A 19,789-nucleotide genomic window follows, 5' to 3' on the forward strand; every position below is an offset into this window, starting at 1 on the left:
CGGGCTGTTAGCGGGCTGTACTTTTTCGGGTTTTTTTGTCCGTCCGGGTTCGGGCTTAGCGGGTTGTTAGCGGGCCGTGGAATTTATTTTTTTTTAAAGTAAAATTTATTTTTCTTATTCAATGTTATTGATACTTAAGTGTTTGCAAACTTTTAAGGCTTAGAATTAAACATTGAAGTTTAAAATTTGAAATTTGAATTTTAAAATTTTAAAATTAAAATTTGAAAGTAAGTGGCTACAAAATATTATTTAATAAGACCAATAGGCAATATGTAAGGATAAAGCTCTAAAGACTTTCATTTGATATTTTTATTGAATAATATATAATACTTCAAATTAAGTTGCAAGTTCTTTTTTGATTTTGTTATTTTTGAACTTGCAAATTAAAAGTTTACAACAATTATAAAAAAAGAAAAGAAAATAGTACATCACATGCTTTGCATCATTTTTGTAAGTTCATCCATGTCAACATGAGGTTCTTGATTTCCGGCATTGGTTGAATCAGAACCATAAACCATTATATCTCCAATTTCTTGGTCCTCCGCTTCATCTACCTCGTCACGCCCTTGATTTCGTCGTTCTGATCTTATTCAATCTCTGAAGCACACTAGAATTTCCAAAGCATTGCTACCCAATGAATGACGGGTATCTCCTAGTTGCTGCCTTGCTTGGTTAAATGCGCTCTCTGATGCGACTGTTGAAATCGACACATTTAGCACGTCTCGAGCCATGGCCGAAAGAACAGAAAATTGATTTGAGTTGCTCCTCCACCAACCCAGTGGTAGAAATTCCTTTGTGCGGGGCTCTGCTGACTTTTGCAAGTAGAATTGAAGTTTATCAATATTCCTGCTACTGGTTTGTTGATGCTCCCCTATTGTAGACCAAATCAAATAATCTTCAACACCATCATTATCCTCCAAAGCACTGGTCCCAGATGTTAAAACTGAACTTGAAGGAATATTTGCATCTACAGCAGAAGAAGCATCAATAATGTTAGCATAATAATTATATAATGTTTCTAAATATTTGTGTAGATCAGAATTACAAGTGTCAATATCAGAAGTTTCAGTTGGTCCAATATCCATATAAGAATATAAAGCAGTGATTAATTGGCGACAAGTGACCATTTTGATAGAATGGTTTAAAATAGCACCAATTAGGTAAATAGGGGGAATTGGAAAAAAATATTTTTTAAACTTATCTAGCATAGATTCAACAACAGAAGTATATCCTTCTTTCTTCTTCAAATTATGTAGTAAAAGAGAAATTTCAGCAATATGAACTAAACCATTTGCAATAGTAAGATAATAAGCTCCAGAAAACTCAAGTGTAGCCACATACATTTATTGTAAAAACTTTACAACATCTTCAATGACATCCCAAGTTCTAGATATTAACAAACGGCTAGGATCGGTACAATGAGAATTAGCAACTTCAGTTATAGGCATTCTATATTTATAACAATATTTTAAGAATAAATAAGTATAATTCCACCTAGTAACTATTTCTTCAGGCATGAGTCTTGATTTTAGTCCATAGTGTACATATTTTTCTTTAAATGCATTTAATCTAGCACTTCTATTATTTCCTTGAATTACACCAACAACTCTTCTAACTAAACTGATATCATCTCTAAATAATTCAAGGCCGCTCTTCACAATCAAATTATAAATATGACATGCACATCTAACATGAAATATTTCAGGAAGTGGTGGGTGTAGATGCAATTTTAATATTGTAATAGCAACATTGTTGTTAGAAGCATTATCAAATGACACACACAAAACTTTTTCTGCAAGATATAAAACATAGCAACTTCATGGATAGTATTACTTATAAATGCACTAGTATGACTTTGATCTTCATCATATTTAAAAGCAATAATACGTTTTTGCATATAAAAATTACCATCTATCCAATGGCATGTAACAGTCAAATAATTATTACCATTTACAGCACGACCAATATCAGAAGTAAGAGAAATTCTACAAGAAAGACTGGCGAACAAATAACGTATATATGTCTGATATTGTCCAAAAAGCCTAAAGATATCAGCTCTACAAGTACTTCTAGGAATGCCTTTAAACAAAGGGTTATAAATTCTTTGAATATAAGTAACAAGATATGGTGAAGCAACAAAACTAAAAGGTAAACAATCTAAAACAATCATTTTAGCTAATTCTTCCCGATCTTTCTTAATATCATATTTATCCATTAACCCTCCAGTACTTGGGTTAGGTTTTTGTTGCCCATCTTCCTCATCTACTCCCCAATCAAGATGGTAGTTGTCTACCATGTGCCTACGAAGTTGACTCGTTCCCCCTCCCTTACCGGTCTCATGTTTATAAATATCCTTATAAATTCTACATCTTATATAATTTTTATCTTCTTCTAGTCTGTCAAAAAAATTCCAACACTTACTTCTTAATCTTCGATTCTTCTTAATAGGGAGGGGAGACCTACTTGTATTACCATGACTTTCACCCCTAATATTTTGAGTTTGACTAGCATTACCAGGTGTAGCTGGTGGTGTTTCAAGATTATCAGGTGATGGAAATGGAATATCATCTAAATTATCATCTAAATCACCATCTATACTATAATTTTCTTGAAGTCCCTCATAATCTACATTTAAATTTTCACGTGAACTTTCAGAAATATGTGCAAAGCTACTAGAAGAACATGCACCACCTCTTGATCTTTTGAAAGTTTTCTTACTACCACCTCTACTAGTGCACGCTTTTTTGGCTGCTCTAAATATATCCATTATGTAAATTAAATTAATAATTGTAAATAATAAAATAAATGTACACCAAAGAAGAGAAAGATATAGAATGAGTGTACCGGAATTCCGGATGCCGCACTAAATTTGATATCAAAAGCCAAACTTCAATTGATAGATCAATACTTGATAGTTGATACCACACTTCACTTGAATACTTGATATTTGATAATAATAATTTTGTAATGGCTATACTAAATATTTGATGAAACTTGAAATAATAAGTAATTGAGAATTTAAGAACAATAATCAATAATATCAAGAGAGAATTAGAGTAGTAAGAGAGTGAATTGTGAGAAAAATAAAGAAGAATGGGGGCTATTTATAGTTTTTAAAAGGTTAAAATTATAATTTATCAAATACTAGGGGTGTGGGGGCTTTTTTTTTAAAGGGGTAGGCCGAAATGACCATTTCTGCAAAAAAGGGCCGTTGGCCAACGGTCATATTTGAATTTGACCGTTGGCAACGGTGAAAAAACAATTTAAAAAAAAACGTTAAAAATCGGGCTGAACCGGGCTGTAGCCCGTTAATAACTAGTTAACAGGTTAACGGGCTTAGCGGGTTCCGGTGCACCGGTATCAAAAAACTGTTCGTTTGAAACCCGCTCCCCGCCCAACCCGTCCCAGCCCGCCCCCACGCTACAGTACCTGGCTGACCCGGGCTGAACCGGACCGAACCGGGTTGTAAACGGGTCAGCCCGACCCGATTAACAGGTATACTTCGTTGTCGATAGGTAAGGCCATTTAATTAATAGCTCGTCGCTGCTAATTCGAAATTAAAGACACTTCTGAAAATTAGCGTAAAATGGTGTGTTTTGCATATTCGTATCAGATAACCATTGTTATCCTTAGCCCCACGGTGGGCGCCAAACTGTTTACCCAAAAAATGGATAGAGTTGAATTTGTACTTAGTTCTAAGGGTATGTAGTATAACTTGATACAAATCGTAAAGAGTAAGTAGAAATATCGAATATTGACTATGAAGAAAAGATACAAACCGAGTTGAAAAGAAGATGATTTATGAACAAGCAAAAATGAAATTATCTATGAAGCTAAAAAGGATAATCTCTTAATATGAGAATGTCTCAATAGTATTTGAGTTATAGTATATTGATAATGTGATCCCCTTACAGAAAAAATAGTCATCCCTCATATAGTGGAGGGATCCTACTTTAGATATCAGAAAAAATATATAGTGGGAAACCCATGATAAGTCAGCTTTTCTCTAATTTTCGCTGAGATTCTCTCTCTTAGTGCGACTTTAACGGCTTTTGTCTCTTGGCTCGATCTTGATTGGACTCGGTATTAGTCGATTTCCAGGTTTAGAGCTCGATGCGGGTTTGAGCTCGATGCCTACTCGGGGCCCTGTATTGATTCGGGCTCGGTATCGGTTAGTCTCTCGCTCTGAAGCTTGATACCATCGCTTCTCATCATAGCTCGATTTGGACTCGAGCTCGATAATGACGTTGAGTTCGGTATTTAATCTGACCCTAAAAATCGAAGCTCGTTCGTGCCTTCTTCAAATCTCACCTCGATATTATGAAGACGCTCTTCGATCCGTCTTCACCGATGGTACGAAGATTGAAAATGATTTTGACTATATACAATTTTAAATGAGGACATATGGGATATTTAGGGAATAATTTAAGTCCAAAAAAATAATAATAATAGAACTAACAAATAAAACAAAAAAAACAAAAAAAAAAAAAGGGATAAGGAATTGAAAGAAAAGGGCCGAAGTCCATTAGAACATATCTGCCAATTGAAAAAGGTCAGGGGAAGGGAATGAAGCAAAAGCTTTAGAGAAACGAAAAACCAAAAAAACGAGTAAAGGAAAGAAAGAAAAGAGAAAATAAGGAGGAAGAAGTTGATGAAGTGCGTTGGAACCATAGCTATAACTGTTGAGGAATCTTAAGCACTAATTGTGTCTTACGAGTATTACTTGAGCTTCTTCTTCCGGTAAATTTAATTTCAATTCTCATGATTGGAAGATTCTACAGAGTAATAGAAATTACACTAGTTCATTTACACAATTGAGAATTTTCTTCCTAAAGAATCAATAGAACTTTATGAAACTGGATTAATAAATTATATGAATATGTTGGAGTTGATAAATTAGTAATTATTCATATGTGGTTAAATATAATTCGGCGAATTAAGAGTCAAATATGAAACCTCGAGGGTTGGGAATTCTAAATTAGCTATGAATTAGCCTAAACAAGAAAATTAACATGAGATTGATATTATATAATTATAGATTGATTGGAGAAATTTGTATGAATTGCTCGAGGTGAAGCATTTGGTATTTCGGCACGAGTATTGTGAGTAGTAATCTTACCGCAATTTGTATTTTCATAACTTGCATGATTTACCCATAATTTTTAATATGAATATGTTACCGATTATTTTGAGTTGCATGTGGGACAAGTCTTTTATTCGATATGATACCGAAATAGTTATTTGAGATGATTACCGTTATTTTAAATATTTTTGTTGTCACTAGATATATTTTACCGTTACTTGAATTTACGGTTATCGAAATAAAATTACATGATTTGATAAAAATCGAAATGCCCTATATTGTTTTAAAATACTTTCTTATGAGTATATACGGATTATAGAGACAAGTATAAATGGGAGTAGACTTTGAAAGATCCCGTAAATAACGGCGGATTCGTTAGACCTGGTGCACCTTATAATTACCGATTATCGTTACATCCCTCGCTAGTGGGAAGGTAAAACTAGCATACCGTTACTGATTTTCCTCGAGTAGGGACTACCGTTATATTTGACTTCTTCGCAAGAAGTTCACAGTTATACTGATTACATGATCCGTTCATTGAAACCTCCCAAACATGAATATTAATATTACACAATATTTACCGAGCTTATTACCGAGTTGTCAATTGATTTATATTACATGAAAAACTTTGATGAGACTGATTATTGTTTATTGTTCTGAAAGGACATTCTTATGATATTTTCTGTTTAATATATATACTAGCATGTTTTCTGACTTGTCCCCAATAAAAACAGTTATGGTTAAGTGTTATTACTTACTGAACTAGCGACTCATTCCCCGCTAATTATTTTTTACAGAGACAACAGTTGACGCGGGTGAGAATTTCGTTAATTAGAGCGCACAAGTTGATAGTTCTTGGTGAGCCTTGCACTTGTTCGCCTGGACGGAAATTTTATTTATTGTTATGGTCTTTTCTTTGAACTATTAGAGTCGCTCCATAGTCATTCTTTTAGTGTCTTGAGTATTCTTTTGTTATTATAGACTTATGTTAAGTATCGCTTATTCTTATCAAAGTTGGAGATAAAGTAGTATTTCTAGTTGTTAGTGGGTGGGCTATTAATGGTAGATATTTATTTTGGTTAATTGATAAAGTCATTGTCGTTTGAATTGACATTAGGATATTTGGTTATTGATTTGAGACAGGAAAGTTTTTGGGATAGTCACTTGGGGGCACTTGCTCCTAAGTGTCGGTCATGATCCTAAATTGGATCGTGACAACGACGCTACTACAATTACAACAATAATAACATAATGACTGTGATTTCATAAATAGTGCATGAGGAGGATGGGAGCATACACAAATCTTATTCTTACTTTGTATAATTGACGCTAAATACAGCAATTTTTTTTTTAAATATAAAAATGTCCTTGGTCAAGAATAGCTTTGATTGTTGCTTTTCCTCGCTAAAGTTAAAACTGAATTAACTCCTTTGAGAAAATGGAACGTGAGGAATGTACAACTAGGGGTGTTTATCGGTCGGTACGGTATGGTATTTAAATATTTCGGTTCGGTATTTTCAGTATTCGGTTTTGTAAAATGCTATATCAATACCGTACCTAATTAAATTCGGTATGGTTCAGTTTTTTTCCTTTTGGTTTCGGTTTATTCGGTTCGGTAACTTCGGTTTATTCGGTTTGAATACTAACTACTGCATAAAGTCATAGACAATAATATTCTTAATTAAATTACTCAAAAGTACAAAATTTAAAACGTTTGTTTGATAAAATTTTTGTCCAAAACCAACATATACTAACCTAGAGAGAGAAAACTTAGAGAAATGTCTTGTTACTTGCTTAGAATTAATTGATGAACTTAGATAATAAAGGAAAATAAAATTTTAGATTTTTTATACTTGTGTTGTAATTAATAAAATGTGTATTGTGTAATATTATATATTTCGGTACGGTATCGGTATTTCATTTTAAAATACCAAATATCATACCTAATACCATTTTTTTTAAAAAAACTTAAATCAAATACCATACCGAATACCGAATACCAAAATTTTCGATTTCGGTACGGTAATTCAGTATTCACCAAATTATGCACAGCCCCTATGCACAACAACTGCATTTGTATTTATTTATTCCAATATGCATTATTACTTATTAGTTGTACAAGTATGTGGTAACCATGAAATTTAATTAAGAGCCTCTAGTTTTTGAATGAAATATAATGGAACGTGGATACCAATAACTACAACTAAAAAGGATTGCGTTTGGATTTTCCATCGTTTTCCGACGTACTCGTCTAGTCAGCTTATCTTTGTTCTTATTTTATCAAAATTAGTTTAATCCAGACACATAATTGCTGCACCTTATTTTGAAAATGGTTGTTTCAAACTGCTACTCTAGTGTTGAACAAAATCCTACTTATTATAATAATTTATATATTTATTCATTTTTTAAATATTGACACCACTTAAAAATAAGTCATGCGTACGCCATTGAAGTTGGTATACATAAATATATAGTAAATAGTTAGAAGACAGACCTAGGATGTTCGGGCATGACTTTTCTGCTAATTAAATTTCTTGAATTAATCATCAAATTAATGTAGCATCATATTTGGACAGGGCAAGTTGGATATTCATAGGAGATAATTCGATTTGGTCTATAAAAGCGACAAATGAACTTGTACAAGATGTTTTTTCACCTCTAGGAATCTAAAAGAAAATCATCATGGCGATAATCTAATTCTCAATAAAATATACTACTAATACATTTTGATTTGCAATTCTTACAAGCTCAAGAAATTAACAGACCATTGGGCCAATTAGACCCATCTACCATTGGGCCAATTAAGCCCAACCTACTTGTAGAAATGACATCAGGTAACCACTCTAAAGGAAAACTATTTAGAAATTTACCGGTGTGTCCTGAATTGGGCTGAAGTTAAGATTTTTAGTTTAAAATTTTAGGACAAATAAGTACTTGTAATCTCTAAATAGCATCCATGAGAATGGCTATTCGTGTACTTGCCCTATAAAACTTTACTCCATTGCAAATAAAAATGAATGAAATTCAAAAATAGTCACAATTTCGAAAGTAATTGAAATTTAGTCATTTTCATGTAAAGATAAAATTTGAACAAAAATATTGTTAAAAATCCGGAAATATTCCAGCATAATATGCTGGAGTTCGAATTTTGTACATATGAGCTTCCAGCATAATATGCTTGAATTTTATAATGTGCTGGAAATTTTTATGCGGGAGCTCCATAATCCCGCGTATTATGCTGGAACTTTTCCGTGTGTTCGAGTTCAAACATAATATGCTGGAAGTTTATACGCATAAGATTCATAATCCCGCATATTATGTTAGATCTTTCCGTATTTCAGCAAAATAATGGCTATTTTTTTAATGATTTCGCAAGCGCCGACTATTTTTCAATTATCAGTCCGAAAAATGACAAGCACGTACTATTTTGACAATAAAACTAGCTTGGAAATAATCTTCTACATCAACAACTTGTTTGTGTAGTTGCTATGTATTGTTTCATAATGTATCGCATAATATTGTATTATATCGTTTTGATGTATACAATGTTTGGATATATTGTATTGTTTGTCGTGGTCCGATGATGTCATGCACCAACAAAATAAAGAAATAAATTATAATATTATAAAGAAAAAGTAAGGTAGGAGATAGAATTGCTATATAAATAGGTAGAGTATAGGATAAATAAAATTATTTAATAATAAGAAATGACAAGATGAAAGAGGAAAAAAAGTAACGACGCGATCACAACAAATTAGTCGTTCCATAAAGTGCATTTTTTATCGTTACGTAACGACGAATTTAACGATAATAATCAAAACAAACATTGTATTTAAAGTAATAATACGATAGAATACAATATGTAACGACTCTCCAAGAAACTACAAGAATCTCGTAAAGGGAAAGCAGAAACATAAAATACACACGCCTAATATATTTCAAACTATATTAATTTACTATAATTAAATACTCATTATATTAAAATAACAAAATAAGTAAGTTCGTTAATATAATTTAATGATGATTATATTTATAAAAAATATATGTATAATGTATTTATATGCTCCGTCCCTCATAGCCTCACTCCTCCCAAATCAGCTGAGAGTAACAGTGACAGTGCTGCCTTCAAAATCTTCATCCATTCCATGGGCGAAGAATCAGAATCAGAATCTCAATCTCAACCCAACCCTAACACCACCACCTACCTAACCAATGTACCCCGCCAATCTCATTCACCACCCTCCAAACTCCCTTCCCGACCCAGAAAATTTCGTAAACTTTCCAACACTACAGATTCCCACAATAATTCCAACCCAAGGCTCATTCCTCGTTCACTTTCATCCGAAGGTGAACTAGAATCAGCCATTAATTACCTCAAATCCTCCGACCCATTACTTATCCCATTAATACAAACTTACCCACTTCCCATTCTTGAACTTTCTCAACCCCCTTTTCTTGCCTTGACAAAAAGCATTCTTTTTCAGCAATTAGCTTTCAAAGCTGGTTCCTCAATTTACTCTCGATTCATCTCTCTTTGTGGTGGCGAGTGTAATATAAGTCCAGATATTGTTTTAGGATTAACCCCACAACAGCTTCGTCAAATTGGGATATCTGCTAGAAAAGCAAGTTATTTACATGACCTAGCAAGGAAGTATCAAAATGGGATTTTGTCTGATAAGTCAATTGTGGAAATGGATGATAAGTCCCTTTTTGCTATGCTTACTATGGTCAATGGAGTGGGGCCTTGGTCAGTTCATATGTTTATGATATTTTCGTTGCATAGGCCGGATGTTTTGCCAATACATGATCTTGGTATTAGGAAAGGAGTGAAAATGTTATATGGGCTTGAGGATCTTCCTAGGCCTTCGCAAATGGATCAGTTGTGTGAGAAATGGAAGCCTTATAGATCGGTTGCTTCTTGGTACATTTGGAGGTTTGTAGAGGCAAAGGGGGCGAATTCGAAAGCAACTGTTGTTGGGAATTCTGATGTTAGTTTGCAGCTGCTTCTGCAACAGCAACATCAGCATTTCTTGGATCCTCTTAATGAGATTCATAATGTTGGGTATGTTTCCTTTTGCTTCTAGTTTGCCATTAACTGTGCAGTAATTGCTCTTCTAAGTTTTTCCATGAATGTTTCATTGCGGTCAAATTACTTAAATGATGGTTATCGGTTGGGGAAAGTTGATTGATTACTTTTCTTAGTTGAGATGAATGTACCATTAACCTATATGACAATGTCGAGAGTATTGATGCCCCGTTGGCACATTGTAACTTCGGGGAACCAGAATTTTGCTCAGGAACTTCATGATCAGTGAGTAAAATTTCTAGAATGGATGGAAGCAAGGTTTTTAGGCAGTCTATTTATATACATATAACTTATTGAGATATCCATCGTATCAAACACAAATTGAGATTTGAGGTAGCCTTATAAGGGGGACAATTGATATGAGAGTTGGAGTACAATCTTAAATTTAATGATAGCATTGTGACCCTATAGTAGAAGCTCGGAACAGACTCGTGTCAAATTAAAGCACATAATGAGCAAGAGCATTAATGCATAATATCTTCTCTAAGGCCACAGTACCTCAATATTGAAGCTATTAAGTTTTCAAGCAGCATATACAAGTTTGTATGCGTTTCTTTGAGCTTCTAGTTCAGAAACTTTTACATTACCTGGCTTGTAGATTCACCTGTCTTCTATGGATTGGAAGTCAAATATGCTTAATAGAATCATTGGCTTAATTGCCATCATACAATGATTTTGAATCTTCTCTAGTGTTTAGCTGGTTTCTGCTCAGATGTTTAAGAATCTTCTTCCATGTTTTCCCTTTTCCTTTCAGGTAAAAGTTGTCCCCCACAATATTGTAGTTACACGGTAGTTAGATTAATCTCAAGGTAGTTCTGCTTTGTTAGTCAAAAGCTTAAAAAAGAAAAGAATTAGTAGGAAAAAAGTGATAACATCAATTTTGTTCCATCAAATCTGAGCGGATCTACGCGCTGTTTCCTTGGTTACTCGATTAACAATTCAAAGCTAAAATCACATGTAGTATCTTAGTTATCATTCGTATGTCCAAGGCTTTCATATGAAAGGAGGAATAAGAAATTTAAGTTGCTCCGACACGGCAGTTTAGGTGCCGCACCCGTGTCGACACGACACTAGTATGGGTGTGGGTATGGGATTCGTACCGGATCTATTCAAATAATTTTGGGTACTTTGACCACGATGGATGGAAAAATTCGATACGAGATACAATTTGATTCCCGAAATCAGAACCAAAACCAGGGTAAATTTGAAGAAAATAGCATACCTTATCTAGGAAATCAATCATTTACTTATCTACAACTTAAGAATAATAAAGAAATCCTCACTTTACAAGCTATATGTAAGTACACCACAAAATTTCTCATAATTTAGAGATTTTTTTATTTTACTTTTAGCCGGATCCCCGCACCCGTATATGTACTAGGATCCGTATCCCCGAATTTTAGAATTTACATCTCGCAAGATTCGACCTCTAGATCCGCACCCGTGTCGGACATCCGCACCAGTGTCCGAGCAACTTAACTTACGGCATTTTAATAAACCAAAAGAAGAGGGGATATTTTGTTCCTATTATGTAAGGAGAGGAGAACAAAAGGAAATTGAACTAAAAAGAATTCGGTTAGGAATTTCCTTACATATCACTGTTAAGATCCATTGGCTTTGGCATTTAGGTTGATGTTTGGTGTTGCATTTTTCTTGGTAAACAAATCCAAGAGTAGCCTTATTGACTTACATTTGTCATTCATTTCTATCTACAATCTATGTGAATAAGAACCCACGCGATTTACATGTGATTTCCATTAGTAAAGAATGAGACTGTGACCTTAATCTATTTGGGATCTTCCTCCAAACTAGTGCAGGGACCGAGTTTATTCTTTAATAATAATCATTTCCACTTTTCATCACCCTCATGAAACCACAATAATGAGCTGTATAGACTTAACAACCAAGATCTTTTGCCAATTTTCCGTTTTTCTTTTTCTTCCTTCCCGAAAACCTTCTCAGGTTTAAGGCGCAAGTTCATAAAATTATATTACTTCGTCAGTGGAAAAAAGGTGCTAATTGCTCTGATCCCTTTTAGTAGACAACTTTGCCATGAATTCTAGTGACTCAAATATTGCATCCCATTACTTATGAAATCATTTTAACTGTGAGAAGGCACGGGAGAAAATATGTTATTGATATTGGATGATAAATCGTAGTGAGACTGATCACTCTGTGTTTTATCGGCATTTTGCTCCTAATCTGTGTATTTATCTAGTGGTTTATGTTGATGATATTGTTATTACTGGTAATGATCAGGATGGTATTACTAATCTGAAGGAACATTTCTTTCAGCACTTCCAAACTAAGGATCTGGGCAGATTGAAGTATTTTCTAGGTATTGAAATCGCTCAGTCTAGCTCAGGTATTGTTATTTTACAGCGAAAGTATGCCTTAGACATTCTTGAGGAGACTGGAATGATGGGTTGCAGATCTATTGACTCTCCTATGGATCCGAATGCTAAGCTTCTGCCTGGACAGGGGAGCCTCTTAGAGACCCTACGAGATATAGGAGGTTGGTTGGCAAATTGAATTACCTCACAGTGACTAGACCTGACATTTCTTTTCCGGTGAGTGTTATAAGTCAGTTTATGGATTCTCCCTGTGATAGTCACTGGGATGCAGTTGTTCGCATTCTTCGGTATATAAAGTCAGCTCCAGGCAAAGGATACTATTTGAGGATCGAGGCCACGAGCAGATTGTTGGGTACACAAATGCTGATTGGGCAGGATCACCTTTTGATAGACGTTCTACGTCTGGATATTGTGTTCTAGTAGGAGGTAATTTGGTCTCGTGGAAGAGCAAGAGAATGTAGTTGTTCGATCTAGCGCCGAAGCCGAATATCGGGCCATGGCTATGGCGACGTGTGAGTTAGTTTGGGTCAAGCAGTTGCTCAAGGAGTTAAAGTTCAGAGAAATCAGCAAGATGGAACTAGTGTGTGATAACCAAGCTGCTCTTCATATTGCGTCAAATCCGGTGTTCCATGAGAGGATTAAACACATTGAGATCGACTGTCACTTTGTCAGAGAAAAAATACTTTCAGGAGATATTGTTACAAAGTTTGTAAAGTCGAATGATCAACTAGCAGATATTTTCACTAAGTCTCTTACTGGTTCTCGTATTAGTTACATGTGTAACAAGCTCGGTACATATGATGTGTATGCACCGGCTTGAGGGGGAGTGTTAGTTTATAGATATGTATAGTGTAGTCTTGTCCCACATTGGAAGAGGAGTAATATCTCCTTGTAGTGTATAGCTATAAATAAGGACCTTTTGTATTGTATTTATCATCCAATATCAATAACATATTTTCTCCCGTGCCTTCCCAGTTAAAATGATTTCATAAGTAATGGGATGCAATATTTGAGTCACTAGAATTCATGGCAAAGTTGTCTACTAAAAGGGATCAGAGCAATTAGCACCTTTTTTCCACTGACGAAGTAATATAATTTTATGAACTTGCGCCTTAAACCTGAGAAGGTTTTCGGGAAGGAAGAAAAAGAAAAACGGAAAATTGGCAAAAGATCTTGGTTGTTAAGTCTATACAGCTCATTATTGTGGTTTCATGAGGGTGATGAAAAGTGGAAATGATTATTATTAAAGAATAAACTCGGTCCCTGCACTAGTTTGGAGGAAGATCCCAAATAGATTAAGGTCACAGTCTCATTCTTTACTAATGGAAATCACATGTGAATCGCGTGGGTTCTTATTCACATAGATTGTAGATAGAAATGAATGACAAATGTAAGTCAATAAGGCTACTCTTGGATTTGTTTACCAAGAAAAATGCAACACCAAACATCAACCTAAATGCCAAAGCCAATGGATCTTAACAGTGATATGTAAGGAAATTCCTAACCGAATTCTTTTTAGTTCAATTTCCTTTTGTTCTACTCTCCTTACATAATAGGAACAAAATATCCCCTCTTCTTTTGGTTTATTAAAATGCCGTAAGTTAAGTTGCTCGGACACTGGTGCGGATGTCCGACACGGGTGCGGATCTTTTGGTTTATTAAAATACCGTAAGTTAAGTTGATCTATATTGAAATTATTTTAACTCGTCAATCATAACATGTCGCCATCCTGGATGAGATAGTGCCTCACCTGTAGACTTAGGGATAGAAACAGTGGACAAAGAAGATATAAAAGCATAATGTGGTGACGACAAACGATGATAACTTAAACCGACATAGTGGGGATTAGGATTAAGTGTGGATCGTACACCTTTGCGGAGTGCAATTGGTTGACTAAGAGGAGACAAGCCCGCAATAGGTGCAGAATCTGATGCGGGGCGTGAATCACCTGGGCCTGATGCTGGATGTGAACGACGATGATAAGTCAAGAGTGGTGGAGCTGCAGAAGGTTGAACTGGATTATGTGGAGTAACTGGAGCTATAGGTGGTGGAGCTACAACCGGAGCTGTAGGTGGTGGAACTGGAGCTATAGGTGGTAGAGCTACAACTGGAGCTATAGGTGGTGGAGCTATAACTGGAGCTGTAGGTGGTGGAGCTGGAGTGACTGAATCTCCAAAAGATGAAACTGGTAGTACCTCAGAAATATCTAAGTGATGACCTGAACCTGTGAAGTATGATTGGGTTTCAAAGAAGGTAACATCAGCGGACATAAGGTACCGCTGGAGGTCAGGAGAGTAGCATCGATACCCCTTTTGTGTTCTCGAGAAACCCAGAAATACGCACTTAAGAGCACGAGGAGCTAACTTATCTGTTCCTGGAGTAAGGTTATGGACAAAACAAGTGCTTCCAAAGATACGAGGTGGAAGAGAGAACAAAGGTAAGTGGGGAAACATGACAGAGAATGGAACTTGGTTCTGGATAGCTGAAGATGGCATACGATTAATAAGATAGCAAGATGTAAGAACGACATCCCCCAAAAAACGCAACGGAGCATTAGATTGTCCAAAAACGCAACGGAGCATGAAATTGTATGAGTAGGGTACGAGCAGTTTCAATAAGATGTCTATTCTTTCTTTCAGCTACCCCATTTTGTTGAGATGTGTACGGACAAGATGTTTGATGAATAATCCCATGAGATTTCATAAACTGCTGAAATGGGGAAGACAAATACTCTCGGGCATTATCACTACGAAATATACGAATAGAAATCCCAAATTGATTTTGAATTTAGCGTGGAAGGTCTGGAAAATAGAAAACAGCTCAGATCGATTTTTTATCAAAAATATCCAAGTGCACCTGGAATAATCATCAATGAAACTGACAAAGTAGCGGAATCCTAAGGTGGAATTGACCCGACTAGGACCCCAAACATCTGAATGGACTAAAGTAAAAGGTGACTCTGCTCGATTATCAAGACACCGAGGGAAATGAGAGCGGGTATGCTTTCCGAGCTAACATGACTCACACTCTAGAGCTGACAAGTGAGATAAACCAGATACTATTTTCTGAAATTTTGACAAACTGGGATGTCCCAACCGTTTATGTAATAAATCTGGTGAATCAGTAACATGACAAGTTGTAGAAGAAAGACAAGATGTGAGTCCATGTGATTTAGCAAGGATAAGGTAATAAAGTCCGTTTGATTCACGTCCGGTACCAATGATCCGCCCCGTACTGCGTTCCTGTATAAAAACATGGTTATCAAGAAATAAAACAGCGCATTTAAGTGATTTGGCTAAACGACTAACAGCTATGAGATTAAAAGGACTATTGGGAACATAAAGGACTGACTCTAAAGGTAAGGAAGGAAGTGGGCTTGCTTGACCTATTGCAGTTGCCATGGTTTGAGACCCATTGGCCATTGTGACTTTTGGAAGAGATTGAGAATACGAAATAGTAGTGAAAAGAGATTTGTTACCAAAAATATGATTTGATGCACCTGAATCAATGACCCAAGACTCAGAGGATGAAGATTGGGAGAAACAAGTCACGCTATTACCTGTTTGAACAACAGAAGCTATCTCAGAAGATGTCTGCTTACATGCTTTATACTGAAGGAACTCAATATACTCTGCTAAAGAAACCATCCGACTATTCAAAGCATCGGTTCCTATGTCGCTACAATTTGTAGTAGTAGGGTTAACTTGAAATAGTGAAAATAAGTAACTCCTGTGAGAAAACTGAAGAAATAACTTGAAAAACACTGTTTACAACAGGAAAACAGAACAATGTTTCTGTGCCGGAAACACCGTTCACGCCGGAAACACTGTAGCTCGCCGGAAAATTCCAAAGTTGTCGGAATTTGTTGTAACCCGTATGGATAAACTCGGAATTCCTTTGCGAGCAAGCTGTCCTGAAGAAATATTTTCAAAAAATGGCCAGAAAGGTCACTGTTCACGACGGAAAAAATATAAAAGTGGCCGGAATTTGATTTGAATTAGATGGGTAGGCTCGGAATTTTGAGGAGAGCACACTGTCCTGAAGAAGTTTCGCGAAAAAATAGCCGGAAAGTGGCCGGAACCCTCGCCGGAAAAGTTGTTGCCGGTGCGTGGAGGAGCGTGGCGGCTTTTCTGCCGGATAAAATTTTAGGGGTTGGTAGTCGGAGGTGATCTACCTCGTTGTGGTGTTGGTTTTAGCACAACACCGACAGAAAGTGACTTTCACTTAGACAAGCCTTAGGTCACCGAAAAAATTACACGATGACTAAGTTCTTTCTTCCCGGTTAACGCTGGAATGACGCACAACGATCTTTTCTCACTAATGCTCTGATACCATGTGAGAAGACACGGGAGAAAATATATTATTGATATTGGATGATAAATACAATACAAGAGGTCCCTATTTATAGCTATACATTACAACGAGACATTACTCATCTTCCAATGTGGGACAAGACTACACTATACATATCTATAAACTAACATTATCTATGCTCTTGACTCAGCAAAATGTCTCAGAAAATTTAAAATACCATACCCCGTGCTATTTGGCGGGGACTGTTGGACAGAAAGGAACAACAAAACTTTGGAATTCAACCTAGAATATCCTAGGAATAAGCACCTGGAATCTCTTTGGAATAACTTCCTCGGGTAAGGTTGGATAAAGTACCAAAGAAGCCTTAAAAAGAGCAACCCGGTGCACAAAGCATCCCGCATTCACGCAGGGTCCTGGGAAGGGCCACACCCTAAGGGTCAGAGGCGGATCCAGTGTGAGAGTTACAGGTTCAATTGAACCCATAACTTTCGACGCTGAGTAGAAATTTATGTGTAAAACTTCATTAAAATTGCAAAAATAATAGATTTGAACCCATAACTTTAAATATATAATGGGTTCAATGTTAAAATTTTTTAAAATTGAACCCATAGAATTTAAATCCCGGATCCGCCTCTGCCAAGGGGTGATATAAAAACCTACCCTAATGCAAACATGCCTATCTAAGTACCAAAGAAGCCTAATGCTCCCTTATTTAAATGAAAAAATATGTTGGTAAATATCAGCTGCAAATGCTAGGTAACACCGAGTAACTTAGCTGATGAGATATAAAGTTTTTGCACAGTTACTCCCATAGCACAAATTTACCAAATTACGCTAGTAGTCATTTGGCATGCTATCATGCCTTGTTAAATAGAGATTACTTATTAGACAAAAAAGTTTCTCTTGCATCAGGTTCCTACTTTCTGTAGGAAACATCTTATTTTGGCCTTTATGAGTTTACAGTTGTTGCTAATCTTGCTTTTATATCACGTCTATCTTTGCCTTGCTATGTGTTTCTCCTTTATGTATAGCCTGTGTTCTCTTGTTTATGCTGTTAAAATTACCCTTGAGTATTGCAGTGACTTCAGTGCGATGTGAAGAGTTCATTTTTTTAAGAAACATAAATGTATATGTTAAAAATCACTAAAATTCTAACATAAACCAAGTTTTGAACCTACAAATGCAAAAGCGTAATGGATAAGTGGTGAGAACATAAATATTGAACCCATCAAATTATATCATGAATTTGCCTCTCGCGATGGTGTTATCTAGGGCAAGATTAGTAGTTACCTCTCTCGCCAGTTTTCCCTTTGTACGGATTCATTTTAGCCTTTCAACCTTCTTGTAGCTACAACTACATTATTTCTTGTTTGCTAATCATGAAGTGATCAAATACAGGGCATGTGCATGGGGACAGTAAGTGCAGTTGCGGAGTTGTGAGTTGGCTGTGTAAGTTTTTTTTCGTGGTTGCAAATAGCTCCCACTTTAGCCACAAGTTATTAGGTGTACTAAAGAGTCTGGAAAATCAAGCTGAGAACATTGTAAATTCACTTTGTAAGTTCAGCTAGAACTTTTGTTGTGACCCATCTTTTTTACTGAGGAAGGCCACTTTGGAACTGTCTTGAACCTTATATTATATCCACCTCAAAAAAAAAAAAAAAAAAAAGAGAAGTGTTAAACGTTTAGTACAAATCTCCCATGTTGGTTGAGTATTGAAGAGGATACTATTATTAATTAGAGTCTTGCATAACAAACGTAACTCCAATCTTATTAATTGGCTGATTTTTCCGGAGACAATACTGATATCTAGGGGTGGCAAAATGGTTAAAAGAAAACAGTTAACCACCCATATTATTCACTAAAAATGAGTTGGATAATGAACCATTTAAAAACGGGTCAAATATGGATAAGAATCATATTATCCATTTAGAAAATGGATAACTAATGGATCTAACTTTTACATTTATAAAACTTCAAATTGGGGGTTCCTCATGTTAGGGAGACTAAGAATTCTTCCAAAAGTGATCATATGCAAGAAGTCATGGATAATATGGTTACCCATATTATCCACCGGTTAATCTGTTTTTTATCCGTATTAAATATAGATCGGATCGGATAATTTATCTGTTTTTTCATTATCCGTTTTCAACCCGAATCATATCCGCCCCGCCCCGCCCGATTGCCACTCCTACTGATATCTGGTAAAATGGAATAATAATTGGAAAACTGCAGGTACTGTCTTATGTAGAAGTAAATATAAGAATGTTTGTTTAAACTTTAACCAAGTCAATTGGTAGAGAAGTCTCATTTGTAATCTCATGTACTAACCGTTTCATTAAGACCAAGTGCTAACTGGCTTAGAGATGAGTGGATATTCGTTTTACTGAATTTGACTTAAATGGGATATACAGATCGAAAAAATCGAGGTAATTTCAGATCCGTATCAAGTTATGCATAAATTAGTTATGCAAAGATTAATAACGTAGGGATATTCTTGTTGCATCTTTGGTAATACTATTTTGAACAAATAAAAGTTTTTTTACTATTATGATGGTTAGTTGTCATTTTATTATTTCAGTTCATGTATTAGTAACAAACAATTACTAATCAGTTCGTGTGTGTGTGAAATTTTTACTGATCATTTTCATTCAAATTTCATTTTAGGCAAAAAGTTGGATCATTTCTCGATTTCTGTGTGTCATCCTTAGGATATTCTTACGGGAGAAATTCAAAAATAGCTAGATTTACAAGTGATAATTGAAAAATAGCCACCGTTTCAAAAGTAATCGAAATTTAGCCACTTTTCATGTAAAGATAAATTTGAACGAAAACACTGTTTAAAAATCGAAAAATATTCCAGCATAATATACTGGAGTTATACTGGAACTCCAGTATATTATGCTGGAGTTCCAGTATAACTCCCGTATATTATGTTCCAGTATAATATACCGG

General features: G+C 35.5%; 1 protein-coding gene and 1 long non-coding RNA gene across 2 annotated transcripts in view; both read left to right on the plus strand.

Annotated features, from left to right (window-relative positions):
• The first annotated feature begins 4,598 nt into the window (after positions 1 to 4,598).
• Positions 4,599 to 19,789, plus strand: part of LOC138910688 (uncharacterized) — a 109,164-nt gene continuing 93,973 nt past the window's right edge. Inside the window, exon 1 of the long non-coding RNA XR_011415840.1 lies at positions 4,599 to 4,716. This is a non-coding gene — a long non-coding RNA (uncharacterized lncRNA). The remainder of the gene's footprint in view (positions 4,717 to 19,789) is intronic.
• LOC104097483 (DNA-3-methyladenine glycosylase 1-like) lies at positions 9,127 to 18,468 on the plus strand. The gene is made up of 2 exons (XM_070200326.1): positions 9,127 to 10,145; positions 18,236 to 18,468. Exons 1-2 carry the CDS (start codon positions 9,127 to 9,129, stop codon positions 18,255 to 18,257), a joined length of 1,041 nt encoding a protein of 346 aa, XP_070056427.1. The 3' UTR covers positions 18,258 to 18,468.

This window comes from Nicotiana tomentosiformis, chromosome 4 (assembly GCF_000390325.3).
Source record: "Nicotiana tomentosiformis chromosome 4, ASM39032v3, whole genome shotgun sequence".
NCBI lineage: Eukaryota > Viridiplantae > Streptophyta > Magnoliopsida > Solanales > Solanaceae > Nicotiana > Nicotiana tomentosiformis.

Excerpts from the sequence above, each read along its gene's own strand:
- LOC104097483 (XM_070200326.1), top strand. The coding sequence starts at position 9,127 with ATGTATAATGTATTTATATGCTCCGTCCCTCATAGCCTCACTCCTCCC. Across the intron at positions 10,146-18,235 it reads AATGAGATTCATAATGTTGG|GGCATGTGCATGGGGACAGT; the intron begins GTATGTTTCCTT and ends GATCAAATACAG.